General features: G+C 42.6%; 6 protein-coding genes across 10 annotated transcripts; 2 read left to right on the top strand and 4 right to left on the bottom strand.

Annotated features, from left to right (window-relative positions):
* Nucleotides 1-227: 227 nt before the first annotated feature.
* On the bottom strand, nucleotides 228-5,306 carry rtn2b (reticulon 2b). The gene is made up of 7 exons (XM_035626717.2): nucleotides 5,192-5,306; nucleotides 3,864-4,071; nucleotides 3,501-3,639; nucleotides 3,174-3,243; nucleotides 2,888-2,934; nucleotides 2,658-2,716; nucleotides 228-2,537 (listed from the first exon to the last, which is right to left on the bottom strand). Exons 1-7 carry the CDS (start codon nucleotides 5,202-5,204, stop codon nucleotides 2,435-2,437), a joined length of 639 nt encoding a protein of 212 aa, XP_035482610.1. The 5' UTR covers nucleotides 5,205-5,306; the 3' UTR covers nucleotides 228-2,434.
* A 2,010-nt stretch (nucleotides 5,307-7,316) lies between these two features.
* Nucleotides 7,317-12,232, top strand: ppm1nb (protein phosphatase, Mg2+/Mn2+ dependent, 1Nb (putative)). The gene is made up of 6 exons (XM_035626922.2): nucleotides 7,317-8,081; nucleotides 8,338-8,909; nucleotides 10,173-10,290; nucleotides 10,564-10,678; nucleotides 10,798-10,861; nucleotides 10,975-12,232. Exons 1-6 carry the CDS (start codon nucleotides 7,676-7,678, stop codon nucleotides 10,990-10,992), a joined length of 1,293 nt encoding a protein of 430 aa, XP_035482815.1. The 5' UTR covers nucleotides 7,317-7,675; the 3' UTR covers nucleotides 10,993-12,232.
* A 134-nt stretch (nucleotides 12,233-12,366) lies between these two features.
* Nucleotides 12,367-14,855, bottom strand: kcnk12l (potassium channel, subfamily K, member 12 like). The gene is made up of 2 exons (XM_035626921.2): nucleotides 14,476-14,855; nucleotides 12,367-14,337 (listed from the first exon to the last, which is right to left on the bottom strand). The coding sequence occupies exons 1-2, from the start codon at nucleotides 14,819-14,821 to the stop codon at nucleotides 13,328-13,330; spliced, it is 1,356 nt and encodes a 451-aa protein (XP_035482814.1). The 5' UTR covers nucleotides 14,822-14,855; the 3' UTR covers nucleotides 12,367-13,327.
* Nucleotides 14,856-17,469: 2,614 nt separating this feature from the next.
* itpkca (inositol-trisphosphate 3-kinase Ca) lies at nucleotides 17,470-20,116 on the bottom strand. 3 transcript variants are annotated; one of them, XM_035627022.2, is made up of 6 exons: nucleotides 19,532-20,116; nucleotides 19,204-19,417; nucleotides 18,579-18,807; nucleotides 18,375-18,476; nucleotides 18,225-18,296; nucleotides 17,470-18,066 (listed from the first exon to the last, which is right to left on the bottom strand). In XM_035627022.2, the coding sequence occupies exons 1-6, from the start codon at nucleotides 19,623-19,625 to the stop codon at nucleotides 17,860-17,862; spliced, it is 918 nt and encodes a 305-aa protein (XP_035482915.1). In that variant the 5' UTR covers nucleotides 19,626-20,116; the 3' UTR covers nucleotides 17,470-17,859. The 3 variants fall into 3 exon arrangements, with proteins under 3 accessions (XP_035482915.1, XP_035482916.1, XP_035482917.1); XM_035627023.2 differs by having other exon boundaries at nucleotides 18,603-18,807; XM_035627024.2 differs by having other exon boundaries at nucleotides 17,864-18,080.
* A 503-nt stretch (nucleotides 20,117-20,619) lies between these two features.
* LOC118301472 (transcription initiation factor TFIID subunit 3-like) lies at nucleotides 20,620-23,968 on the bottom strand. Of its 3 annotated transcripts, none has more exons than XM_035627021.2 (4): nucleotides 23,830-23,968; nucleotides 22,595-22,779; nucleotides 21,026-21,637; nucleotides 20,620-20,917 (listed from the first exon to the last, which is right to left on the bottom strand). In XM_035627021.2, the coding sequence occupies exons 2-4, from the start codon at nucleotides 22,622-22,624 to the stop codon at nucleotides 20,729-20,731; spliced, it is 831 nt and encodes a 276-aa protein (XP_035482914.2). In that variant the 5' UTR covers nucleotides 22,625-22,779; nucleotides 23,830-23,968; the 3' UTR covers nucleotides 20,620-20,728. The 3 variants fall into 3 exon arrangements, with proteins under 3 accessions (XP_035482914.2, XP_035482913.2, XP_035482912.2); XM_035627020.2 differs by having other exon boundaries at nucleotides 22,595-22,859; nucleotides 23,830-23,939; XM_035627019.2 differs by lacking the exon at nucleotides 23,830-23,968 and adding an exon at nucleotides 23,393-23,530.
* On the top strand, nucleotides 23,902-27,719 carry LOC118301470 (tubulin alpha chain). Its single transcript, XM_035627016.2, has 4 exons — nucleotides 23,902-24,064; nucleotides 25,406-25,628; nucleotides 26,063-26,211; nucleotides 26,313-27,719. Exons 1-4 carry the CDS (start codon nucleotides 24,062-24,064, stop codon nucleotides 27,288-27,290), a joined length of 1,353 nt encoding a protein of 450 aa, XP_035482909.1. The 5' UTR covers nucleotides 23,902-24,061; the 3' UTR covers nucleotides 27,291-27,719.
* The last annotated feature ends 215 nt before the right edge of the window (nucleotides 27,720-27,934 follow it).

The raw sequence follows: 27,934 nt of genomic DNA, 5'->3' as shown, positions 1-27,934 counted from the left end.
CTGAGTGTCAGCTCACATTTTCAGAGTAACAGACCTTTTTCACATTTTGACTTGTCACAGTAGAAAAGCCAAAGACGTGGATAGTAAAATGAACAATGTCTGGACTTCATTCAGCTGCTTCAGTTTCAGAATAACAGGATGTGACTGTGATTGTGATTGTTAATAAAGTTAACACAGACAACAGTGACTAAGATTTACTCTGGGAATTAGAGTGCAAAACAAACATCTCATTTTTCTAAATAACTCTTTTTATTTTATTGGGGAGCAAAATAAGAATACAGTAGGAAACAAAACAATAAAAAATAATAATACCTATAGACATACATAAACCGAAACAAGCAGTGATAACCATAACCGCTCACAGCTTTCAAAAGTCAAATTGAAAACAATGCAACAGCGACGCCCATGAGAAACTGTGTCTCTGAATTGTCTACAGGCCTCACTGTTTTCTGTTTTGTTTTGTTTTTGTCACAATTTGGGTGTACCGACCCATTCATATTGCCAGGGCTTTATTACAGCGAATAACTTACGCTCATTAAGACATGGTGGTGTGAGTGCAGCTTGATTTTGAGTTCTAAAACACTGACCACTAGAGAGCATCACATGATCGCCAACATCCATCTGACATGCTAACAGAAGCTCGCTGGCAAAACAGCTGCACTGACGCAGCTGCTTACAGTTGACTGGCTCAGGTTTGGCTGCTAAAATCATTCAGTCGTCAGAGTAAAGGAAAAATTGTGCATAAATTGAAACATTTTCCCATTATCAAATTATACTCGTGACAATTTTAGCAACTTTTTAGTCTGGGTCTAAGCTGTTACACGCCCGAAACCCCTGCTGGTCTTTCAGGCGACGTCATAGTTTGTAGTTGTGATCATTCATCAACTCGAGCGCGGAGAGAAATCTGGTGCAGATAAAAAATGTCCACTCAACAAACAGCGGATTACAGAAACAAATGCGACTTCCCATGTCAGGTCGCGACCGAATTTGTCCTGAGTTACAGCAAAGACAATTATAGCTAATGAGCACGTTCTGAAATTGTTTGGCTGATCTGGAAAATGTGGATGTCGAGTTGTGCGAGCATTAGAAGTATTAAAGTGTGGATTCGTTGACTGACAAAAGTATCAAAAAGAAATTCTACATCCTTGAGTTAAATGTAATGTTCTTGATGGCACTGAGTGATCTGCATTATTATTGTTTTGAGGATGTTGGGCGTCACCAGGTAATTCTTGAAACGATTAAAACTACATTGAAAGATGCCTGAGTATAAAAACTAATGGCTTCCCAAAGTGAACATCTATTTATTTAGCAAACTGCCACTCAAGCACTTTTTTACTCTCAAGATGTCAGCAGCTTTTTCGGCGCCACTTAATTTGGTCGTTTGTCCGGTGATGAAGATAAATATTTATAAAAATAGCATCAAATCTATAGGTTGTAGTTTCTGCGATTGAAATCTCCTCTGATGGCAGGTTACGCCACAAACTTGTTCACACAATTGTGCAACTGAAACGTGATCATTAAGACAGTAATAGTTATGCAGTTTCATATAGTACGATACAAAATGAATACTAAAGGTTAAAGGTGAGAAACAGCTTCAGTACAATGTGACAATAAACTAGATGCATTTTATGTCCCGTTACTCCAAGTTAAGTTTAAGAGCAACTTCAGAAAAGCACTTATAATCAATATAATCAATGTTTAGAAATTGTCACCTGAAAAGTGAAAAGATGAAGAAAAAAAAGTTGCTGCTATTTTGTACCAGAAAGCAGCATATTTGTGTGTCATTAACGAATCCTAATTCAGTTGGAGTCGCTGCAGGACAGTTGAGGTCACACTCACATTTTGCACTTTTTAGTGATTAAAGGTACAAATTCAAGAGCAGCAGGACGTCACTGTTACGACCTGATTAAATGCAATTTGCTTCTGCGGCAACATAGCGAGCGCAAAGCTATCCGTCTTAATTAATGGCGGGACAGTGGTCATGTAATTCGTTTTCTTATCAGTTAAAAATTAATAATGCGAAATATTGAATGCAGCAATAATGCTTCATTGCTTTGTGATGAATAATTTTGCAGCTCAACAGGAGCACATTGCTCACTAGTTACGTAAAAAGAACAAAAACCTGTGATATCGTGTGCTGTCCCTGCATGCAGCGGACGACTGCGTGAACTGGTTATCCTAAACGCTGCCAACAAAATATCTCTGTAAATAAAATTCCTCTGCTCATACTCTTCCCCTTCCTGTCCTTGAGTGAATGGTAGCTTTGTTTCAGCTGTCAGGATCGATTAGATCTTGCTCCCATGGAAAAAAAAACACTGCGGTGCAGAAATGGAAATGAGCTGCCCCTTCTCGCGGCCCCACAAAGGTTGTACCATTCCAACATTTTCCAAATCCCAAATCCTGGGTGCCTTCAACGTGCCACAAAAAGAACGAGTTACTTTGACTTGGCTTTCTGTTTCACGGCAGGTGCAGCCGCAGGTTTGGGGGCAGGTGCCGGGGCAGAAGAGGGTCTCACTGAATTATACAGACTGAGGAACCTGCAACAAAAAAGGGAGGGTGGGGGCCATGCTATTACACAACACAATGTATAAAGACCCTTCCCCAAAATATCTATTTTGCTCGTATGATATTAAGAGAACATTAAACAGGTTACCTACAGGTTTTTGATTCTCTTCACAAAAGCTTTGATCGCTCGAACCATCCTCCTCATCCGCACCTGGCAGCAGAATGACAGACGGGTCAGTGAATTCAAAGCATCTCTGGTGCGTCTCAAGACATTTTGGTTGCTTCAGTGTTTATGACATTCCTATATGTTCAATCACATGAAAGAGAGCATGTTTTTGCAGTTTTGTGATGTCATGGAAAAGTCATGTCCTGCTGCTCTCACCTGCTGCTTTTTGTACAAGAGAGGAAGGGAGAAAACTGCAATCACAGCTGTAAAACAAGGAGAAAAGACCGGTTTACCTTAGGTAGACTTTACTGGAATGAACTAATAAATGAGATAGGACATGTCAGGACACTGTTGAAGCACTAGAAGGCTTTGGATGATAGGATGTAGGATGTCTCATCACGTGGGGGGGAAAAAGGGCTGTTCAGGGTGACGTGGGAGGGGATGTGAGTATTAGTAACCCGAGTTAATATGAGAAGTGAGGATGAAAATCATCTCAACTTACCAGTTATGACCAGAGTCAGTCCGTTGGTTAGGACACCGATATAGGTCAACAGATACAGGAGCACAACAAACTGAGAGAGAGAGAGAGAGAGAGAGAGAGAATGAGATGTGATGTGATGACATTCAATGGTTCTGTACATCCCCCTGTGTTGTGAAGGAGTTGATAATACTGTGATAGCAGTGTTTCTGCTTTTACGATTTGGTTTCCGACCGTACAGTTAATTTATAGACTTTCAGCTTAGAAGTTTTATGAGTCAGTTACTGTGCGCACACTTAACTGTGCTCACACCCGTCACACCAGCCATTCTTTTATTGTCGAGCCCCAGACCTTAATGGAGTCGATCATGCTGTCGATGAAAAGGAGGCGTTTGATCTCCGTGACTGCGAATGCGATCAGCAGCACCGCCTCCTCCACCAGCATCACCGTGTCCTTGTCTGTCAGGGTGCTGTCGTTATCCAGATACGACCTGGCGACAGACACGAAAAAAACCACACAATTATAATTTAAAAAAACAAGCTTTACACATTTACCACAGTGATACAGGTCAACTGGGGCTTCACATTTGGCCAAAAGTGCAACACGATTGAAGGCTTTAACCAACAGAGAGCAGTGCAGCAGCACTTTTGCATCCAGTGTGGGCCTTAACACACACACACACACACACAATGAGGCACAAATCCACCGACTCACTGGAAGGGGTGCACTCCTGGGTTCCAGCGCAGCAGCTCCAGCAGCTTGTAGTAGAGGCGGAGGGGGAAGGTGACACACATCACTCCCAGACAGACGTGGGAGAGCACGGTGATGGCACTGAGCTGGAACTGGCTCGCCAGGCCGATCACCAGCCCCGTGAACACCACGCCGGTCCACCTCATGCTCCGCCAGTACACCAGATCCACAACTGCAAAACGAGGTGGACACTTTTAGAAATGAGGAGCAAGTTCAGATACGCTTGAATGAGTGAGCGGTGAGGGATGTTTGAGTGGATCTGTGGGAGGAAAAAAAAAAGGTAAACTGTTTAGGTGATCTACTCCAGACTCAGAAACCAATCTGGAATTGTTGAGAGCCGGTGCCATGGCATCACAAGTCAGCTCCTGACTTTATTGTTTGGTGGCAGTACAAAAAAAACATGTGGCTCTATAAAAAGACACAGATTTAGTTTCACATGATGTCGTATCAAAGTTCTGTGAAAGAGTTGTCAGTGAGTGGATTCATTCTTCAGCCGAACAACCCGGATCATCCTCTTCTTTTTATTCCAAACAAAACTGCTGCCGCCGACAGAAATGTGACACACACCCCTCCCTCTGTGCCAGAGACCTCTTAGATACATGAGAGGCAAAATGGAAAGTCAGTGAAGTAAAACAGTGAGTAAGTAAGGAGAAAGGACGACAAAGGAAAATACCAGGACTAAAGCTCAGTGAAAATAAATAATCTTCACAATAATTTCAAAAAGATATTTTAGAAAAACATGAACACATTGCTTCTAATAATAATAAATAGCTGCTCATAACAATTCATCTGTGAGTAATATTTTATTAGACCATCAAATCATCAGATGAGCCTCCAAAATCCGGTGTTAATGTCATGGTAATTATCATGGTTAAAACAAATCTTCAAGAATGTGACACATAAACATAATGACACCCAACATCAACAACAACAACAGATTGTCTTCCAAACGACAATGTACGAGCAACAGAGTCATGCATTTACAACCCCCCCCCCCCCCCCCCACACACACACACAGAGACAATTGAACCAGCAGAATGATATAGGTAAACACTCGAAACTTCACGTTTATCAGTAAACTCATTCAGCTGAGTCCCATTTGTTCCATATGCCAAATGACAGACATGCTGGACTCATTACATATGACCTGCCGTCCGGTCTGTATCCACACCTGCCCAGCAGAGGGGCCAAAATAACTTCCCTCCCCCCTCCACTTGGCAGGTGGACTCTGACCAGTGCCTCTCTCTGCTCTGATCCCCTTTACTTAAAACTGTCACCATTTATTTGCTTACGTTTGGTGGCCATTTCAGCGGCGATCCTGCCTGCGCTCCTCTCTTCCTTCCTCTCTTCTCACTGTTGGCTTCCCCTCCAGGCTTTTTTTGGCCACCCGGGCTCAGTCAGCAATATAAGGCCCCGCTGGCCTAATTTTATCCTGTATTGGATACCCCCTGTCTGGATTCACACACACACACACACACACACACACACACACACACACACACACACACACACACACACACACACACACATGCTCACACACTCCCACACTCAGAGACTCAAAATGGCAACCTGAGACATCAGCATATACATGTCCCTCAGCTTTCAGAGCCTCCTGCGGTCGACAGCTCTGTGGGTGCAGGTCGGGACCCAGAGGCCTGAATACATGCAGCACAAACAGATTAAGAACATCTCGATGGTAATCGACCACTATCTTCCTCCAGCTGTACACTATTATCACAACCTAATACATTCATAAGAAAGCTTCAATCATAACCAGAAACACACAGTATAATTGTGAAATTATAGTCATTTCAGTTAGACAAATGCTATCTGAGAATTGAGTAGCCTTTCATTTCAGCTCCATGCAAGTGTGTCTTTTGACACGTAAGACCAAAACCTGAATCAAACCGAAACAAACCATGCACACAAACCTTTCAGTCTCAAAATGCAGCACTGTGACTGTAACTGTCACAAACCGAACAAAACCTAATACACGCATAACTCACACTGCTGCACTCAACCTCTCTGGGATTTATTGTAAGGTCAACCTCAGTAGCACAGGACATCACTCAACTGCCACTGCTCCATAATGTCCTCAGGACAAAGGTACCGGTCCATGAGGTGCATCAGGTCCCGCTTCGGCAAAAGCCCAGTACCTGCAGCCCTAGCAGCACTTCATGGGACATCCAGCCTCTGTTTTCTGTTTCATGGGATGTGGTTTGTGGGGATGAATGTACATTTGTTGTCAAATTTCCTCTTGCCAGGACAATAATCTCACTTACTCACACCACAAAGTTATACACGTACTGATAAATCCTCTAATTTGGTTTCAAGCTAAGATAAGATGAAATGATAATAAGATGAGATAATGCAACATAACATAATGTAACATAACATGTCATTTTATCCATCTCCCAGAGATGAGTAGGGAGGAAAACATAAAGGACTAAAAGTAAATATATGTAAATAACATATTATATATATATATATATATATATATATATATATATATATATATATATATATATATATATATATATATATATATATGATACATTTGCAGTATTTGTATTGTGTGCATCTCTTTGCCATGAAGAAATGTGATGACATAGAGTTCCCTGCTCTGAAATCAAAGTATGTTGAGAGTTACAGGGATCAGAGATGTGGTCCCGGGTGAATCCACAGATTTAGGCAGTTTTTTCGGGGAACGATGCCAAACAGTGACACGAATGTTCATGCAGAAACAAACATCCTGTTTTTGTGCTCATTCAAAATAGAACATGCTGCAATCTTTGCCCCTTTATCGCTACTGAATTAGCTACAATTTTCCACATTCCTTGTCTATATACAGATAGAAAACATACACATTTGTCATTAACAACATAGTTTTCTTAGCCGTTTTTATTTACACACATTTATTTGCTACCTATTAAACACAACCAGCATGTAACAACTTTTGCTTTACTGCTACTTTAGTGCTAGCCTCAGATGTTCAGTCAAAGGTTTTCATGTTTCCACCAACGTGACAGAAAATGAAGAGTAAAAATGCAGCTATGATTTCAGGTTTATGTCGTCAGTCAGTGTTGGGTGTTCAGTCATGAATCCCTGCAGAGGTAAGGTACATGCACTGTCACTGTGATTATTGTAAATATAATGAAACATGCTGTATAATTAACTATTGTCAGGCATACACTTGCTAAATGGCTGACAGTCCTGTAATCCACAGCAGAGGCAGCTCATAATCCCATCTGATCAAAGGTTGAGATTACCAGAGATGTGGGAGGGGCAGTGCTGCAGATAGGAGGACGCTGAGAGAGGGTGAGCTCAAAACATGACAGTGGGGATGCAAGCCTAGCAGGGATTGGTGCACACAAATAGCCAGCCAATCGCAGCAGGGGCAGGGAGAATAACAAGGCAAGGGGAGAGCTGGTGAAAGAGGGAAGAGCTATGAAAAAGCGAGGGAGAAGGTAAAAATCACAGCAGCACAGAGGGAAGACAAAAACAAGGAGGAGAGGAAGGATGAGTGGAGGAGAGAAGGCTGATCACTGAGGTCTCCGGAGAGGAAAAGTGGAGAGGCGGGGAAGGAGATGAACAGGGAGAGGAGGGTGAGCAGCAAGCACAGGGAACATCCATCAGCTCAGGCAGCCATGCTCTGAGCCCTGGAGCAGCAGGGCTACGCAGACACTGCACAGGCCCAGGATCGGGCCCGCCTCAGCCACGAACACCAGGGCAGGGACAAGAGACGAATCCCCGCCCATCAGCTGCGCACAAGAGCCATGAGGACAGCCAGGAAGGGCAGCGTGGAGATGCCTGCGTTTGTGCGACAGTTGGTGAAAGAGACGGAGAAGAGGGTCAGCTCTTTCTTCAAGGGGAGCCGCGGAGGAGCCGCAGAGGGAGAGCAGCCAGGGGAGGGGGAGAGGGAGGAGGTCATCCCCAGCCCCTACCTGGACCGGCCTGTCTTGGACAAGCTGGCAGAGGAGGGCTGTGCCCGCTGGGGCCTCACCTACGCCCTGGGAAGCATGCAGGGCTGGAGGGCCAACATGGAGGACTTCCACAACTGTGTGCCACAGCTGGGCGGAGAGCTGGCCGACTGGAGCTTCTTCGCCGTGTTCGATGGCCATGCAGGCAGCTCGGTGGCACAGCACTGCTCCCAGCACCTTCTGGGTCACATCCTCGCCACAGGTGAAAGACATGAACCTGAAATGCATTAATGAAATTATATGAAGAGATGTAATGTTGCTATCTTTTATAAAGGAATACAAATTGTTGATTTAATGTAATGGTGCTCAGCTGTTAAAGGTGTTGAGATAAGATGTATGTGGAGGATCATTTTTCTCCTGTCTTCTGCAAGTGTCAGTTTCACTCTTTGAGGTTATGCGTTGTCATGATCCGCTTGAGTCAGTCAAATATTTTAACGTTAACCTCTTTGTGCACACAGGGGGAATCGGACCAGAGGATGACCCAGAGAGGGTGAGAGGTGCCCTCATCGAGGGCTTCATGCAAACAGACAAGCACTTACTCTCAGCGGCACGTCGAGAAGGCTGGGAGAGAGGAGGCACCACTGTGGTGGGTGCGCTCATCTCACCGTATTACATCTACTTCACCAACTGCGGCGACTCGAGGGCCATGCTGTGTCGCTCTGGCCAGGTTTGCTTCTCCACCGAGGACCACAAGCCCTACAGCCCTCTGGAGAAGGAGCGCATCGAGAGCGCAGGCGGCTCAGTGTCCCTCCAGCGGATCAACGGCTCCCTGGCCGTCTCCCGCGCTCTTGGGGACTTCAGCTACAAGGGGGCGGAGAACCGGACGCCCAGCCAGCAGATGGTATCTCCAGAGCCAGAGGTGTGTGTGGTTGAGCGCTCGCCGGCAGATGAGTTCCTGGTGCTCGCCTGCGATGGGGTGTGGGACACCATCAGCAACGAGGATCTGTGCGCTTTCATCCATGACCGGCTGCGTGTCTGCACGGATCTGAGGGACGTCTGCACTCAAGTCATTGACCTCTGTCTCTACAAGGTCAGAACCTGCCTCTTCGCACCAGTTCCCATATCATCTTAGTCCCTTTTGAATATGAAGTGATCAAGCATATTATGCATTTCAGTAGTTTAAATAGCAAATCCTGATTATAAACACAACTCAAAAAACTGAGTTACATCATATTTTAATGTCCTGTGGATTATATGTAATAACATAATCCCTTAAATTGTGACTCCTCAGCAGACACACTAAGGCTTTCAAAAAAAACTCTAATCTGAGTTTTGACCCAGATAGGTGGATTTACAAAAGTCTTTGATACAACAATTATAAAAACCTTTCTGTTTACCCCAGTACTTAATAAGTGGGCTGCCATTTTGAAGGATAAGACACATTTTGTGGATGCGGTTGAACACTATGCAGTTCCGCAGGGTAATGCACTGGATCCTCTCGTTATTTGTTTTTTTTACATAAAAATCTCTGATAATTTATTTGCATATTCAAATGACTTCATCAAGTTGAAAGGTTTAAAGCTTACTTGCTGGTAGGTTATGTGTGGTTTAAGGATTCATTCAAAGTCACGTGGGGGAAATCTCCTACACTCTTTTGTACAATATGTCGTCTGTAGAATGAGTCTGGTTTGACACGGAGGACTCTATAAAAAACCCTGCAAGCCGCAGAAAGAGCTGCGTCATGACATATTACTAAGGAAGCTGCTGAAAGGACACTGCTGGTGAAGAAAAGACACGAGTGGACTGCACAGTGCAACCCAAACAGTTTTATTTTCCCACATGCAGTTTCCATAAGTCGTGAAAAAGATAATTTGTGTCCATGTGCCCTGTCAGATAAGGAAGTTTAGATCCACCTCTCTGCGATTGCTCCCCAGTATTTTCACTCACTTACATTGTGTCTGCTCTTCTGAGTTTGGTTTATTCTTTTGTTTGTTTTTTAAACTCAAAACCAGGGTCCACAGAACCTCACGGCAATTAATACTGTTGTACTCTCATTAGAGTCACGGGCCACATGCACGCTCTGCTTGGCCATCATGTCACTCCGTTATGTAACCGGTCTTCAGCTTGGATTTGCACAGTGACCTCAAAATGTCACTGTCGCTTCTCCCCACACTTCATTTAAAATGTCCTGCTCCGCTGCATCTGCGTGACACTGGCATGTACAAACCTTGAGGAAAGAATGATCCATGTCGAAGACAGTTCACCCAGGATGAATTGGTGCTCTTATAGGTTGACATTTGTGAGGTCAGCCATCGTCACTCATCTCTGTTGATGCCGTCTCTTCGCTCCAAAGGGCAGCCTGGACAACATCAGCATCATCCTGCTGTGCTTCCCTGGAGCCCCCCAGCTGTCGGCAGAGGCATTACACCAGGAGGCCGAGCTGGAGGACCTGCTGGAGTCCAAAGTCGCAGGTGTGTGCATATATATGACATTAGGCATTAAACATATGAGGCGTTGTTTTAATGTTTTCTGGAGGTTGATGGTTTGCATCAAATGGTCCACATTTAGAATAGTGCCCAAAAATACATAATTTAGAAAATAAATAATGTGTTGAAACAAACGACACAGAGAAGGTTGTGAGGTCAGAGATTATCATATCTCAACAACATGAAACCTTGAGAAACCCTATTTAATTCGTTTGAATCCCTGTTTATTTATTTGTTTAATTTGTTGATGCCTGACAGAAATTTATGACGAGCTGTGTGCCAGGGGGGAGGAACCTGACCTGCTGTCGGTCCTCACAGTCCTGGCATCCACTGTAATCCCTGGATTACCACCAGGTGGAGGCATACAGAGCAAGTAAGAGACACAGTGTGTGTGTGTGTGTGTGTGTGTGTGTGTGTGTGTGTGTGTGTGTGTGTGTGTGTGTGCGGGCAGTGCATTGGGAAATGACACCACGTTACTTCCGTGTGTTACAGAAGGAACTGCATTATTTCTGCCTACTATCAGCGAAGAGAGACACACCAGCCCACAGCACCACATGTGAGTACAAACTATACATATGTCCAATTATAACCATTAGAGGACATGCTATTTCCTGTAATCTGCAAAATGTAAATTCACCATTATTATCATTACATTACCTGTGTGTCCAGGGCCTGGGAGGCTCCTGAGGAGCCCCACTGGATTCTGTCTCCGGGGATCCACGGAGGGACTGTAACTATTGTCGGTATTAAAAACTGTTTTCTTCGTGTGTGCAATTTGACAAAAAGGGAGATGAACAGGGGTGTTTGTTTACATCATGCTAACAAGTAGCATCTTGTCATAACAAATACAATGCAAAAATAGATCTAGAGCCTGATACATTTATATTTATACAAGAAGGACATTTTGTAAAACTAAACTCAGAGAAAACTGACCCAGCAACAAACCTCTGCCTCATATTCAGTGAACAGACAGTACAGATGATCGTTTCAAATGACGGCCTGTCAAGCTAAATAGTAATAACCATCTGTGAACTTGTCCATTTTTATTGGACAACATAAGAAGCACATGTTGGTTTGCACTTTAAATATGATGTTTTATGAATAGATATGATTAAATAGTAATTCAAAGAGCTTCAGTTTTACCTTTCATGTCCAATAAAGAAAAATGTGAAATATTTTCAGTGCCAGCCAAAAGCTAGCGTGCAGCTAACATGCAATATCATTATGTTACAACAGGAAAAGCTAAACAGCTGGACGAAAGATGGGAGGGCACAAATTTATCTTTTGTTTTTATTTGTTATGGTTGGAAGTCACAGCTAAATAATCAATGTTTAATTAATTTATTCTGCTAATTAAGTCTCAACACACACAACAAAAAAATACATTTCACAGATAATCTAAAATCTTCTTGAAGAGCTGTTTCTTCTGTAGTTTTTCTGTTTAAACATGTTGAATAAAATCCATTTGGCCGGGTGTTGTTTGGAAAATAAGTTACTTGTTAAGATAAAAGTTAGATTATTAACGAAAGAGCTGTATGGCATATTTGTGGCTTGATTGTGACGAAAACATTTAATACGATTATCCAAATACCCTAAGATGTATATTTACCGACCAATCGAAAAAAAAATATGTTATACAAATAAGTTCTACATGTACACATTTTGTGCAATTCCTTCTATAGATTAATCATATTTCTAAATCAAATGTATTTTTTTTCCATGATTTGGATAAGTATACTGTGCTGCCTTATTCATCAGTTACAGTCTATAGTGGATCAAAGAAACAGCATCAGAAAGGGATTGTTTCAAGATGAGTCATCTGCATCATTCTGCTCTATTATATTGTTTCAGTGAGTAATTCTATGTATGGACATTACATGTTACGAGTCATGATTGTTTTAAACCTAAATAAAGAATATTTGACTGACTACTTGCAGTATTTTTTTTACCCACAATAACAGAAAAAAAAACTATTTTCATCATCAACAGTAGAGTCAATTCATCAAGCCCGGCCACTTGAGAAAAAAGAATCATTTTGTTCCCTGTAACATCTGCATGGAGGAAATTACTCTCCACACCCTCATCATCCAAAACACTGATGGAAATCTGCCAAACAAATGATACAGAGTGACACAGATTGGATTAAAAGTTTGATTTGCATAGTAAAGGGTCTCCTCCAGGTAGCCAAGGAGAGCCTGAATCTTGCTCTGCGCTGTGTGTATGTGATCTTGCCACTATCAGAGCTGCTCGTATTGACATGAGGACGTCCTCCACGGGTCACATCTGATTAGATGTGCTTCAGCGAAAAAACTCTGGATCTCAGCACTCTGTAGTGATTGCAATGAATTTCAATGACGTGGACTGATGAAACAAGATGGGCGACTTGTGCGCAATCAACATATTAAAATGTCTTTTCCTCTGTGCTCCCGCTGTAGGTCTAAGAGGGTTCGTTGAAAAACTTGTCAAAAATGAAATGTTTCATATGTGCACCTGTCTGCTATCTAAGAGGAGATTGTAGATGTTGTGTTTATGTCTGTGCGTACAAGCACACAGACGGCCTGGTTTTTGGAGGAGCACAGCGCACTGTGCAGCACTCTTAAATCAGCAGTCCCCTTTAAGTGGTCCTTCACTGCTTCTTTCATCTGATTGCTTTTGTATGACCCAATCACTTCAGGACATCAGACCCCCTCTTCACAGGGATGTTGAATTCTTTTAATTAAATTCGTCTTTTTGCTATCTTTCTCCTCGCAGCACAAAATGTGAACAATTATTTGCTGTTCACAATCCATGCTCGAGGTCTGCTGTCATCTGCATAGACTTCCACTGAAGTCGCTCAGAGAGACTCTGAGCAGATGCTGATTAAAGGCAAAACGATTCTACTCTCAGGATTTGGTTTTGAGAGGATAGTGTTGCCTTTCTCGAAAATCACTCAGTAAGGAAATAGTTTGGATTTGTTTCCCGATAAAGTGACTGTACAGCAATAAACACAAGAATTACATCCTAGTGTGTTGTACAGTGTGGTGCTACCTATCGACACTGGTTTCTTGTAGGCGATTATTCATAATGGCCAAGGCTCCCACACCACCCGAGAATCCATTTTGATGGCTGTAGCTCTGCCGTGGGCCCTGATGAGCTGTTTCACTCAGCTGCTTCTGGAGCAAAGCCAGAGACACCTTATTGGACACCCTGAACTCGTTGACGGAGATCATCTCTCCGGACAGACGACGGCCCACGTACACCCCATCAGCCACTGCACCTGCGTCCGTCTCACTGTCGCACACCGTCTCCACCGAGCCGTCCGTATAGCAGTGTCTACCTGCAGGGCAGTTGGACGAGATGGGCTGCACAGTGTTGCGTTTCATGTGTTTTTGCCTAAGGTGTGCTGGCAGGCGCCTCTGCTTGTGATTTTTGCTTTGGAGGCAGGGGCAGCAGAGGCCCCAGCACACAGGTGTGGAGCAAGAGCAAGGCTGATTCTTTCCGGAACAGACCAGCTTACCCAGAATCCAGTTGAGAGTTTGCTTGATGATAATAGAAATGACATTGAAAAGAGAGTAGATACAACATACTCCCATTAAGATGAAAAGGCAGTTCCCGAGCCGGTAGGCCTCCTGGGACTCGTAGTGCTGTCTCTGACTGCTCACCTGGTCCCCGAAGCCGATGGTGCTGAAGGCCACGAAGCAGAAGTAGAGGGAGTCCACGTAGCTCCAGTTCTCCATGGAGCAGTACAGCGTGGAAGCGCTGCATGCAATCACAACTGATGCCACTCCCAGGATCAGCATGACGTAGTACACCGACGGTTTCCATCCTTCCAGGCTGTCCTCCTCACCGGATGTCTCCTCCCTGCTTGACATCACCCGGACCCCACCACACCTCAGCCGACGCTCGTGACACCAGCGCATGATGTAGGCTAACATCGTGATGATCCTCTCCAGGAAGAGGTTAAAGAAGAGGATGGTGGCAGCACAGCCAATGAGACCATAGAAGATCAGGAATATTTTTCCAGGTATGGTCGCTGGTGTGGTCATGCCAAAGCCTTGAGAAGACAAATACAAAATAAAGGGGTCAAAGTCAGTACTTTTCTAGAGTTATTATCTCAACAGCAAAATGTAAGGATCTCTTTAGGAGCATCTGAAAAGAATGAAATAAAAACTTTGTAAAAGTGAAGGCTTACCAATAGTGGAGACCACAGTGCCCACAAAGTAGAAAGCTCCAGAAAAGTCCCAGCGGGGCCTCAGTGTGTCCACTCGGATCCCAGCTCCGTTTGCCTCCTCGTACTGCCGCAGCAGAGTGTGAAGGGCGCCCAGGTTGACCCTGTACCGCCGGGTGAAGTTGTCCAGCTGCTGCTTCCAGAGGCGGCGGGCACGCAGCTCAAAGGGATGCTCCAGGGCTGAGAAGATGGCCGCCCCACACAGCAAGTAGAGCAGGATGAGTCCGGCCAGCAGGCAGAAACGGGCGTTGTCTTCATTCATGGGCGCCCTCGGGCAGCAGCAGCCGCCGGCAGCCCTCCTCTGAGCCATGAGCTCGCCAGCAGCACAGACGCACCGCTGCAACCAGATGCACCGACCTCTGCCAGTGCTGCCGAGTCACACGCTCACAGTATGTGTTACACCCATCTGCCACACAACATACATGCACTGACTCTATGTTCATAAAACCATTGGTTTTCATACACAGCCACACATTTGGATGTTACTGAGGGCTGTTTTGATTATTTTGAAGAAAAATTAAGCATCTGAAGTTAATAGCATTTATCAAAAACAAAAAAGACATAGTACGAGAATGTTTACTAAAATGTCAATACTTGATTGTTACTTGATTTTACATAACTGTATATTATTAATTTTATCTCTTTATTACATAATGATTTCAACCATAAAAATCTCACTGAAAATATGTCTAGCTTTGGCTAAATCAGCATATCATTACAACATTGGTGATAAGAAAACACTTACTTCATGACAACATCTTAGTCAGTCAATTTTTGATATGTAAAACAAACATAGATCAAATAATCATGGCTTATGGTTAAAAAGAAGAACTTGGTACCTGGTCTCACGGACAGCAGCGTCCGTTGCCTGAGCGATGCAGGTCTGCTGTGCTCGTTGAATGGATCTGCTGAACGATTGACCAGCGAGAGGAAGCCTCTTGAGGTTTTTGGTTTTTTTCCTTGCACACTGGAGGCTGTCTGATGTTTTATCTGTCAGACGCTGATGTCATCATTGCCTTGTCCACACCCTCCGTCTTCAAGCAAACCCTGATTGGTGCGGTCATCTCTTCATTTCAAAAGCATTATCCTTTTCTTTCTTTTTTTTTCCAAGCCTTCATCCCACCTCAAATTAAATTCTCCCGCAAGAGCCACAATTGACAGAAGGTTTCCTTCAAATACTTGGTCCTGTAATCACTCGACCAAGCAGGGGCCGAGGGATCTCAAGTCCCAATTACAACAGAGGATGACATGAAATCAATGTTTAAGAGTGGCACCAACACTGAAGAAGCAGCATGTGACCAGAAGTCCCTCAGTTGGATAAACTTGGGGAGCCGCACAAGACCAGACCCTGCCCTCCCCTCTTTACCACCACTGGTCTGCCCTTGAGCAAGGCAATAGCCATCATATCAGAGTGTCATGTACAGTGCAGCCTCCAGCCCCTCTGACAGGGCTTTTTGTTGTTGCTGCAGACTGCGTGGGGGGATTTTTTGAGCCTGACTTTCAGTTTCTGTCCGTTGATCCCTTTAATCTTGTCTGACGCTGCAGGCAAAGGGCAGGGGCTCCCTCCGCCTGCCGTCTGATTGCTGAACGACAGTAGTGGGCAGGTGTGAAAGACAAAGTGCGTCTGCCTTCATCTCACCAGTCAACCCTGGATCAGGTGCTGCACTTTAGAGTTTGCTTCATATTCTCCTCTGTTCAGATTCAGGGTACTGCTTATCAACATGATAGATTAATCTCTCTAAAAAAAATGTATGAAATCAGTTTGCCAGTATGCTGATTTCAGTATAATGGTAAACTCATATTTAAGTCCTTGTTGGCTTTTATTTATTAATTTATTTCAATTAGTATTTAATTTGATTTGGTGGTTTGTCCAAGCACGTAAAAAAGTAATTTTGAGATTGTGTTTCAATCTCTGTTTTGATCTCTAATGTATAGATATGCTATGGCACATTAAATTATTTTCTATGAATATTGTTGGAAAACAATATTCAAATTCAATAAGTATTTTGCTGTGGGAGTGGTGCAGAGGGGATACGGATTCATGACTTCAGTATTATACATGAGATTCCAGAATGGAGGGTTTGTATGAGAAGATAATAACAACAAGATTTGATTTGATTTGATTTTTATTAATCTCGAACAATCAACAACAACAAAAAAATCTGATGAAAACACAAACAAATAAATCATTCAGAATCCATCACAGCACAAAACAAGTATGTGTTCAAGAAGCAGCAGGCAGTGCTCGGCATAGTGCTTATATGGTCCTGCCCCAACTTTACATTATCATTATATTACAGAAAAAAACTAATATATGTATATACACTGCATGTATGTATACTCCATACAAAAATGCAGGTTATACAACAGCATACAATACAATACATGAAGATGTAGTGACACGCTGTAAATTGCTTTACTGGTGTCATCATATTAATACAATCTTTACATCCTAAATGAAAACTTACAATACACTTACATTGCTCAGCTCTATGAAGTTGAATGTCACATTCTTTGCTGTCCATATTAGTATCTTTACTGACAATATGGTCTCTGCAATATGGGTGCAGGGACCATTGCAATTACGCTATAGTGCTGCCTGCGTTGTCTGAGCTGACCTCTCAACTTGCACCTGCATGGTGACACTAAATAAAAAACTAGACTATCAATGTTTAGTTTTTGCAGAAAGATCTGCAGAGAAAAGGTCCTTTCATTGGTTTCTGTGTCTGTCTGATTCTCAGCGTCTTTTATCGCTCATTTACACCTGGATCTGAACCCTGAAGTGAGGAAACCGTAAACAACATGTTTTTTTATTATTTAGCCCATTTTTTCTGTATACTGCTTTCCGCGTGAACCAATAAACAAACAATGAAATGTAATATTTTATTCTTTGTGAAAGAGTTTTTGTGTGTGAAATGTAATGTGTAAATGCAGAAAATAACAGTCCACATCGCATTATACTTTTAGCACCATTTTAATAGTGTGACATTTAAACTGAGCATCTCCAGTCACAGATATCTCTATCTTTTAATTGCTTGTGCTTCGCGTTTCCTGAAATAATGAGGAAGTCAGCTTTGACATTGCAGAGTTTGACACATCCGGCTGAGGCTGGAAACCAAGACTGTGTTTGTTTGTTTGTTTGTTTGTTTTTGCTCCGGTCCAGTGCGGGTGAGTTATTGTTATTAACCACATCTATCATTTTCTACAACCTTATGGTTTGGTTCATTACTGTATTTTCATATTCCCACAATTCTGACAACAACATCCATTTCAGAAGCCAATCCATGTGCAGTTATTCATTTGTTAATGTGAACTAAGTTGGAGAGGGAATATCCACACATTCGGCGTTCAGCTCAGTGGCAAGATGTTTTCTAGTATACCAATGAGATTGTCCAGACCCCACAGGTAGCCATCTTCTCGATTGCCCTCTACCCAGGGAGTGCGGTGGTCCAAAGTGAGGGGCGGAGGCAAGGCCACTGTCTTTCCAAAGTCAATCATCCAGACGCCTGTTCTGCCTGTCCAGTCATGCACAAACAGTAAGGAGCTGCCCACAACCTGCAGGGAGACAGCTGTTAAGAAAAATGACAAACGTGCCGTATTATCAGCCTAAACCTGCCTACACACGTCCTACATTTCCAAGTACGCTCTTTTGGGACATGACATGTGTTTGCATTTACATTCTCAAACTTCAACAGAACTATCAGACAGCTAACCTCGTGTGTTCTGAAGAAGTCGGATGCCTCCAGGACCTGCCGCAACTGTTTCAACTGTCTCAGGTAACCCCACTGGAGGGAAAGGTGTGAGGATTACAAAAGAGTCGGCAGCAGTCGGAGGTCATGACAGAATGGGAAGCTCACACTCACCACAATGTGCGTTCTGGACTCAACAAAACCACCAAGTGCTTCCATCACTTGCTCTCGGCTTTTCGTCCGTTTGAAGTTTGTGTGACAGTCTTCATTTGCCTTCTGCAGAGGATATGTACAGATTATAGCATTGGAGCTATGTAACTATATATATATATATTTTATTTTTTTTCTTTTAAAGAGAGAGATGAATCAGTGACATGCCTCTACAAGCTTCGATGAGCTCACCCTGAATCCTTCGACACGGAACCCCAGAGTTGTTGTGGAGCTCAGCGTCTCCCTCCACTGCATGTACCTGGTTTTCAGCACTGCCTGCTGGGCTCGTTCCTGGGCGGTTGGGGCCTCGGGGTCCACGGCCACCATCTTCTCATACATGTCGTTACGAGGCTGGGGCCGCTCTCGGGCCGTGTGCAGCTCCTCCTCAAGGTATGTGCTGTGAAGGACAGTACCTCGTTGTCTTTTTTGTTACTGGAGCATAATAACTGTATTTAAGACTTATTATAACTGGAATAAGAGCAGAGGAACAAATTGCTTTCAAATGGGATTAAACAGTGTGATTAAGACATGAAATATTCTAATTTGTGAAGTATTTAGAAATAACTAAATCTTTTTCATTTGCAAGTAAATTAAGCTGCTATTAAAATTTATTTGTTTTATAATGTTGTTTGAAACCAAACTGAGCTTTCGTAAATAGGTGTTTTGGCAATTTGTATGAAGTGTTATTTCATTTTCTACTTATTTCATTCGTAAATGATTATGTTTTTGCTGCAGTCTCCTCTATCGACCTTGCACACATAAAAAACGTCAAAGACAATCCCGTTTAAGTTACCGGCTGCCCATCTTGCAGTCCATGATGGCAGGTGTGTTGAAGTGGGTCAGCAGGTTATCCATCATGTTGTAATCCTGCTTGTCCCGCTGCACAACACCGTGGTAGGCTGGAACAAAGGGCCTCAAAGTGTCCGTCATCAGCCTCAAGTAGCATTGTTGCTCCCTCTTACAAAACCTCTTCAGCAGTGTTCCATAATCCCCTACATGAAAGCTCCCTGTGAAGTCATGCAACGAAAATAAGTCACACAAGACATGTCATTTGTTCCAGGATTTTTTAAAAACTCGAATTCGACTTGCTGAAAAGCAACACAAAGTCCAAATGAGCAAACCTGCATGTCCAACCACTTGCAGCCACTGCTGAGGTTTCTTGGGAGTCATAGGAACGAGAGACGAAGTCCCGCAGCTTTTGTGTTTTTTTTCCATCCAGAACTCTGCGTGCGAAGACGGAAAAAAAAAAGTAAGTCATTCTTCAGCAAACACACACACACTCCAGGTCATACTCCTGTGTGTGTGTGTGTGTGTGTGTGTGTGTGTGTGTGTGTGCGCGCGTGTGTGTGTTTCTTAACAGGCAGACAGCAAGGACCTCAGGGTTTAGACTCAGTCAACTTTTTGTTTTATGGCTGAGCAACATTTCCATGGAAACGGCCCTTCACTAAGCCCAAGTAAAGACATGCAGAGAGCTCTGGTGTTATGCAACAGGTTTATCAAACATTAACAGTGCTTTATTGTCTATTTGACCCTTAACGGACCATAAATTACAAAAACATCATGTTGTATTGAAGAAGACTTGAAACTAGAGACTTAGACCATAAACTCCTCTGGAAAATGTTTACTGACGTTATAAATCAAGTGAGAAGTAAGAGTCATTTTTTCATAGACTTCTATAGAAACAAATAGTGGAGTCATTCTCTGCTTGTCATTCCAGAGAATACATGTTTCAAGCACTTTTGCATTGGCTTCCCTTTCTATTTCATTTTTATTTACAGTCTATGGATCTTACATGCCCATGTTTTAAGACACTGAAGAAGACGAAGAGGAGGAAAATACGGAGCAAATGTAGTTATTATTGGCAGGCATTGCTGGAGGAGCACCGATTCGTTGCTGTGGTATCATGGATGAAATTGACGTGAAGCTGCAAATCTGTGAACCTTTGAGTTTTCATTTCCAGAGATAATTTTCATTGGATCTTTTCGAAAAGTCAAACTGCTGCAGTACTAAAGCTTTACCACTGGAGGGAGGTATTTCTCTGGTGTATGAAGGCAGCAGCTGCAGTAAAACCTACAAACTGCAGAAACACTTTACATTGTGTGAAGATGGATATGAAAAATCAGGTAAATATCTGAAACCTTGTAGCAGGTGATTTCATACTGTTGCTGTAATCACAATGACAGAAAAAGGAGGATAGGAGAGAGAATTATTTCTTAAATGAATAAAAACATATTTATTATCATTATTTCATTAGGGAAGGGTGGGTAAAGGGGGGGTTGGGAAAGGTAAGAAAGGGTTAAGGGTGTGGGAGTGTGGAGTTAGGGGTAAAGGAAAGGGGGGTTTAATTGTTTTTCTTCCCTCTTCTCGTTCTCTCTTTTCATATGTTCCTTCTCCTGCTCCTTCTTCTCTTTCCTCTCCCTCTTTTGTCTTTTCTCTTCCTCCTTCTTTGCCTTTTTCTCCACCTTCTTCCTCTTTGCCTTGTCTTTGTTGGACATGACCACGAGTTCCTAAAAAAGACAGAGACGTCATGGTTTGCCGTATTTTCCCTTTCAAAGTCTAAATCAGAATCAAACTTCATGTCATAATTCAAATCAGGATGACCGGATGTATTGTACCTGGAGCTCCTTGTTTTGCAGAATGAGGAGACATATGTCCTCCTCCATCCTGCTCACTCTTCTCTCGGAGTCCTGCTGCATTGTGAGCCACCTCTCCGTGCCGTCTCTGATCTTCTGCTGCAGCTCCGCTTCTCTCTCGGAGTTGGTTTCCTGCTGATTCCCGAGTGTCTGCTGCAGAGCAGTGACTCTGTCCTGCGACGTATCGTCGCTCTGGAGGATCTGAGCTTCGAGCTCCTGATTCTCAGCCTCCTGCCTCCGGAGATGTGCACTTAGTTTAACAATGTCCAGGTTCTTTGCCTCAATGTCCAGGGCCATGTGTTCATTCTCTGTGTCCAGTGCTCTCTGTCTGGCCATTGACTGTACCATTGTCTTTGCCATTTTGTCCAACTCTCTTCTTGCTACTAAAACATCACTGTCTTCCACCAACATATTCTTCTCCTTCTCCCAGCTGCTGGTCAGTCTGGCAATCTGCCCCCTCAGAGCAGCGTTTGCTGCCGTCAGCTGCTGGTTCACCTTCTTGGAGACCTGGAGGGTTCGGTGCAGGCTTGGCATCATGTACCGAGGGTAGTTCTGTTGCTGGACAGCAGCTTCAGGCTGCATCTGCCCAAATGACTGAAAGACATATAGAAATAACAGGTAAAAACACAGTTCAATTCTTTCTTTGGATACAGACAGAAAAACTGGAACTCTTTCACCTTTAGTGAAGTATTAGGGCCACTTAAAGGGGGGAATAAATCTGAGATTTCGCTAATAAAGTTGTAATGTTGTGTTTATTTATACAGTTATGAGAAAAGGGCCATAATGTTATGAGATTGAGGTCGTGATTTAACAAGAATGAAGTCGTAAAATATAATTATATAATATATAATATAATTTAAGGAGAGAAAGAAATGTCATAATACCATAAGAATAAAGTTGGAATTAAACAATTATAAAGTGGTGATATCACCAGGAAAATTTGTCATACATTTATGGGAATAAAGTCATAATTTTACGATGGAAAAAGGCCGCAATGTTACGACAATGAGATCGCGATTTAACGATAATGAAGTCGTAATGTCACGCGGATATAAAGTCGTTATTTTAGGAGGGAAAAGTCGGGATATTATGCGAATAGAGTCGTAATCGGCTCCGTGTCAGGAATATCACGACATCAGTCTGTCGCCTGTGTTAAAATGAGGAATGTCACATGATATATATTGTACATCATAAGAGTTAATCTGACTTGTAAAAGGTCATAACTCAAAAACTTTTCATGCAAATGTCAATAATCAATGTTCATCAACCAGAGAATCGCTATTCTCTTAAAAACAGCCTCTAAACATAGATGTAATATCCTCAACAGCAGCTGCAGAATTTCCACAGAGATTCAGGTACTGCAAATGGTTGTAACATATGCAGACACTAAATATCACTTGAGTCTGAAAGTTAGTCTCATATTAATTAGATAATTATGTATTGCAATTGTGTTTTTCAAACGTTAGACACACGACGAAGAAGTACAATATATTGATGATAAAGTGCAACAAGATATATATATATTTCTGTCTCCAGCTTAGAAAATCTTACCTCGCCTCTTGGGTTCCTCGTCCTCAGCATGTTAGATCGAAACTGAATGCATCGGTGAAGAAGTTGAGAGGAAGATCTGTTGTTGTTGTTGTTGTTGTTGTTGTTGTTAATGATGATGATGATGAAGAAGTTGTTGTCGCCGTTGACAGGAGAGATGCTGCTTGTCGGTCGGAGGTCAGTCTGATCTGAGCTCGTTCCAAAGATCAAAGCCAAAACAGCGTGACGTCAGAGTGGCTTTGCCACGTCTGATTTCTACTGGATAATCCTATACAGAACAAAAAACGACCTGTCCTCCAACATGGCTCATATTGCACTTCAATATTAAACTATAGAATATCATTCATCCAAACATTTTTTTCTCTTAAGTTTTGCAAGTATCCTCACCTCCTCACAGATCTTGATACTAGACATAATTTCATAAATTATCTGGTCCATAAAATATGAAAAAACAAATTCTCTCTATATATAATATATAAATAAATATATATAAAAATAAAATAAAAAAACATATATATTATAAAACAGTCAATAAAAAGCCCTTTATAATCCCCCGAGGTCAAGAAACAGTTTACTGATATTTAGCCAACAGCATGTTGTTATATGTTATATTCTTTGAACTCCAAAATAACTGAAATTGACTATGTTGTTGGGTTAGAAAGTACCAAAAAGTGTGTTGAAAGACATACTCAAGAGGGCTCTCAATTTAAAGCAATACTTTAAGTGTTGGGTTTGTGTTGACAGCATATTTCAGAAAACAAAAATTTGTAGTAGATTCAACGAAAAGGCTTTGTACTTTACTTTTGGAATTGAAAATAGGATCTGCCATAATCTAAGTTGTAAGTTGTCCTGTTTCATAATGTTCCAGCACTTTTTTTTTACACTTCTCATAATAACTTACAAGATCACACACACACACACACACACACACACACACACACACACACACACACACACACACACACAATAGCATTGAGAAGTACTACACTACCCACAATCCTAAAGTGTAACATTGACGTCTCTGATTGGTTGGAAGTCGTTGGAAAGGCATTCGTTATGGCTTATGGGATGAGTACTTCCTTCACTCATAAAATAATTATGTACACAGTCTTGTACGACAGTCTTGTACCTTTGCCTATTTTCCGTTTCCCATTTTCTTTTTATAACGGAGCCGTTAGAAAAGTGGGCGGTCACGGATGGGCTCAATATCTGCTGTGCTTTATTAGTTGTGACCTTACTCTAAACTCTTTTGTCCTAGCCAGGCTCCTGTAGAATGATGCGGCTGGTTTTTCCAGTGATCTGATTGGCCAGTAGTCGGACTGGTAACTGGCTGTGATCTCTTATCCCGCACCTCACCTGCCCTGTCCCTGCTTCACTGAATATCGTTTCTTTTGGTGTCACGGGGCAACATCATCACTACTGCTCTCTGCAACTTCACGTCGGTACGAGAAAGACAATCCTGTCAGAAAAATGGTGAGTGTTTACCTACAAACCGTGTTTACAGGTTTTTAAAATACAAGGTTAAGACGGGCTGTTGCTAATGGTAACAGAGGCTATATGCTAAGAGAAGCATCAAATCTAAAACGTTTACAAAGCTGAGACAACAAATATTTGGCCTTTTTCCATGACTGCAAAACATATTTTAGATATTAGTAGATTTCCCGTTGATCGACTAATCAACAAATTGTTGCAGCTACTGATCATTATCTTGAAAACTAGCAGCTTTATCACCTCCTACGTTTTATAACCTCTGTCAAGGGGGTAATGATGTTATATGAGAATCAGCATCAACATTATTTCAATTATATCCTGTTGATTTGAATCAGTGGCAGCTCCTCAGGTGAGCCAGCGCCTCCTCAGAAATTTGAGGGGAAACAAAGTTATATTTGATTACAATTAGAGCTGGAACAGTTAAACGATTAGTAATCGACTACTAAATGGATCGCCAACTGTTTTAATAATCGATTATTCGGTTCAGGTAGTTTTATGGGGGGGGAAAGTCTAAATTCTCTGATTTCACCTTCTTAAATATGAATATTTTCTGTTTTCTTTGCTCCTCTATGACAGTTAACTAAATATCTTTGGTGTGTGGACACGATCCACATTTTTCACCATTTTATGACATTTTATGGACCAAAGAACTTATCGATTAATCGAGAAAGTAATCAACAGATCAATCGATGATGAAAATAATTGTTAGTTGCAGCCCTAATGACAATAAAACACTCAGTTTGAGACTCTGATTCTATAAACTGAATAAAGTGCAGTTTTGTTCAGGTTAGTCCATCTTGTGTCTCGACTCCTGTCATGCCTCACGTTACTGTGTGGGATCAAAGCAACCACCAAAGGCATCATGGATCTATCATGATCAAAGGAGGTGCGAAGGGCCTTTGCCTCCCTTAGTAAAAAAACCAAAAACAATCCGAATTAAGTTCATTGCTGTTGACAAGTAGAATTCTGTGTTCTAATATAGGAAAAGAAAGTTGAAGTAAGGCTAGCCGAGTCTGACCTTGACCAATCACAGAGCCGTTGATCGCTATGGTCTGCTTTATGTGCTAGTGACATGATACTCGTGTAGCCTGCTCACGTGAAAGATAACGCCAACAATCGACAGGCAAGAGAATATACTGCAATATTTGGAGAATAATATTCCAACACCAGCTTCACATAAAAAATAATGGAAGACCAATTCCGTAACTAAATATAATTCAGAAGACGGCAGGTGGATCCCACTGCTTCAAAATGGATAAATTGTTGAGCAGGGCTTATGTAGAAGCTGGCAACTGATCTTTGTTCCCTTTTTTCCTTCTACAGCGTGAGTGTATTTCTATGCATGTCGGCCAGGCTGGCACCCAGATGGGCAATGCATGCTGGGAGCTCTACTGTCTGGAGCACGGCATCCAGCCAGATGGTCAGATGCCCAGTGACAAGACGGTCGGCGGTGGAGACGACTCCTTCAACACCTTCTTCAGTGAGACTGGGGCTGGCAAACATGTCCCCAGAGCTGTTTTTGTGGATTTGGAGCCCACAGTCATAGGTACACAACTTTACTCAACAAAGAAGAGATCTTTTTTTTAAAAATTTGAACTTTTATGAACGTTTTTCAGAAACGCTATATATTGTGAATGATTGTTTGGTTTACAATTATCCACAAATGATGAAATTACACTGGTTTTCCACATAAAATAAAAACATAAATGGGTGAACCGTGCAAGATATTTTTTTGATTTAAATTATGAAATGGTTGCGGCAATTTCCCTTGTCAATCAACTGATGGTCCCAATTTATATTGAGTAACTTAAATGAAACCAAAGCTAAACAAAATAGATTTAAAATAACTTGATTTATTGAACAGCAGATGCAGGTTGTTGATAATGGTGGATCTAGAATTTCCCTTTTCCAATGTAACAAGGAAAAAATGTAAATGTGAAAATGTGTTTTGGTACTCATGCAAAACTTCTTGCTCCTCAGATGAAGTGCGAACAGGAACTTATCGCCAGCTCTTCCACCCCGAGCAGCTGATCACTGGAAAGGAGGATGCAGCAAACAACTATGCTCGTGGTCACTACACAATTGGCAAGGAGATAATCGACCTGGTTCTGGACAGGACTCGTAAACTGGTGAGCTCAAATTCTAATGTGTGAGATGTGCAGCATTTTCAATGGATAAACCAACTTGATCCATGTGACAACAATATTTTATAATCCTTGTTTTCCTGCAGGCTGACCAGTGCACAGGGCTCCAAGGTTTCCTCATCTTCCACTCGTTTGGAGGAGGAACTGGCTCAGGCTTCACCTCTCTGCTGATGGAGCGTCTCTCTGTCGACTACGGCAAGAAGTCCAAACTGGAGTTTGCTGTTTACCCTGCTCCTCAAGTGTCCACAGCAGTGGTTGAACCCTACAACTCCATCCTGACCACCCACACCACCCTGGAGCACTCCGACTGCGCCTTCATGGTGGACAACGAGGCCATCTATGACATCTGCCGCAGGAACCTGGACATCGAGCGCCCAACCTACACCAACCTCAACAGGCTGATTGGACAGATCGTCTCCTCCATCACCGCATCCCTGCGCTTCGATGGCGCCCTGAACGTTGACCTGACAGAGTTCCAGACCAACCTGGTACCCTACCCTCGTATCCATTTCCCTCTGGCCACCTATGCCCCGGTTATCTCAGCAGAGAAGGCCTACCATGAGCAGCTCACTGTGGCTGAAATCACCAATGCCTGCTTCGAGCCAGCTAATCAGATGGTAAAATGTGACCCTCGCCATGGCAAGTACATGGCCTGCTGTCTCCTGTACCGTGGCGACGTGGTGCCCAAAGATGTCAACTCTGCCATCGCCACCATCAAGACAAAGCGCACCATCCAGTTTGTGGACTGGTGTCCCACTGGCTTCAAGGTTGGCATCAACTACCAGCCCCCCACTGTGGTTCCTGGAGGAGACTTGGCCAAAGTGCAGAGGGCCGTGTGCATGCTGAGCAACACCACCGCCATTGCAGAGGCCTGGGCTCGTCTGGACCACAAATTTGACCTGATGTACGCCAAGAGGGCCTTCGTCCACTGGTATGTTGGAGAGGGAATGGAGGAGGGAGAGTTCTCAGAGGCCAGAGAAGACATGGCTGCCCTGGAGAAGGATTACGAAGAGGTGGGAACAGACAGCGTTGGAGATGAAGGGGAGGAAGGAGAGGAGTACTAGTTAACTTATGGTTTCAGTGAGTTTGCCTGAGCCTTGTTCTTGATAAAACGTTCCTAAAGTAATTATTTTGTTCTGTGTTTACTTGAGTCAGCAGACGTGTGCAGTTATTTTTAGAAGCATCTTTTAAGGATATTGCATAGAGATTTTTAGGCTGCTAAATATTCTTCTATTGGGTAAACAGAGTTCTTCTAAATGCCCAATTTCTAGTAGTTTTGAATGTATAGTTTAAACTCGTAAGAATGTGAATATTAACTTTCTGGCAATTGAGTCAATGGTTGTAGCAATGATGAATCAGATGGTGACATGTAGACTAAAAGTATGAAGTATGTGGCATTGACTGGTCAGGGTTTTACTTTAGAATCTGATGTTTCAGTTTAGAATTTGATGTAAAGCAAGTCCCACTAATGTGAATAAAAGATGTCAAAAGTTTGCACTGTATTAATGTAGTTTATGAATGGGGACCATCACAACTCCCCAAGTAATGTCTTAAAATGTTTTGTCTGACCAATCCAAATCCAGAAATTTTAAAAACCAGCATACATATTCAATATTTTTTATATATTAGAAATGGTCTTCGCTTGTACCTGTTACTGTACAAAACTGCAGCTTCTGATTTTGACTTTTGCAGTAAAATCCTTAAAATT

The sequence above is a fragment of the Scophthalmus maximus genome, chromosome 2 (assembly GCF_022379125.1).
Source record: "Scophthalmus maximus strain ysfricsl-2021 chromosome 2, ASM2237912v1, whole genome shotgun sequence".
In the NCBI taxonomy this organism is placed as follows: domain Eukaryota; kingdom Metazoa; phylum Chordata; class Actinopteri; order Pleuronectiformes; family Scophthalmidae; genus Scophthalmus; species Scophthalmus maximus.
The sequence above is the reverse complement of the archived record's forward strand: the minus strand, read 5'-3'. Positions and strand labels throughout refer to the sequence as shown.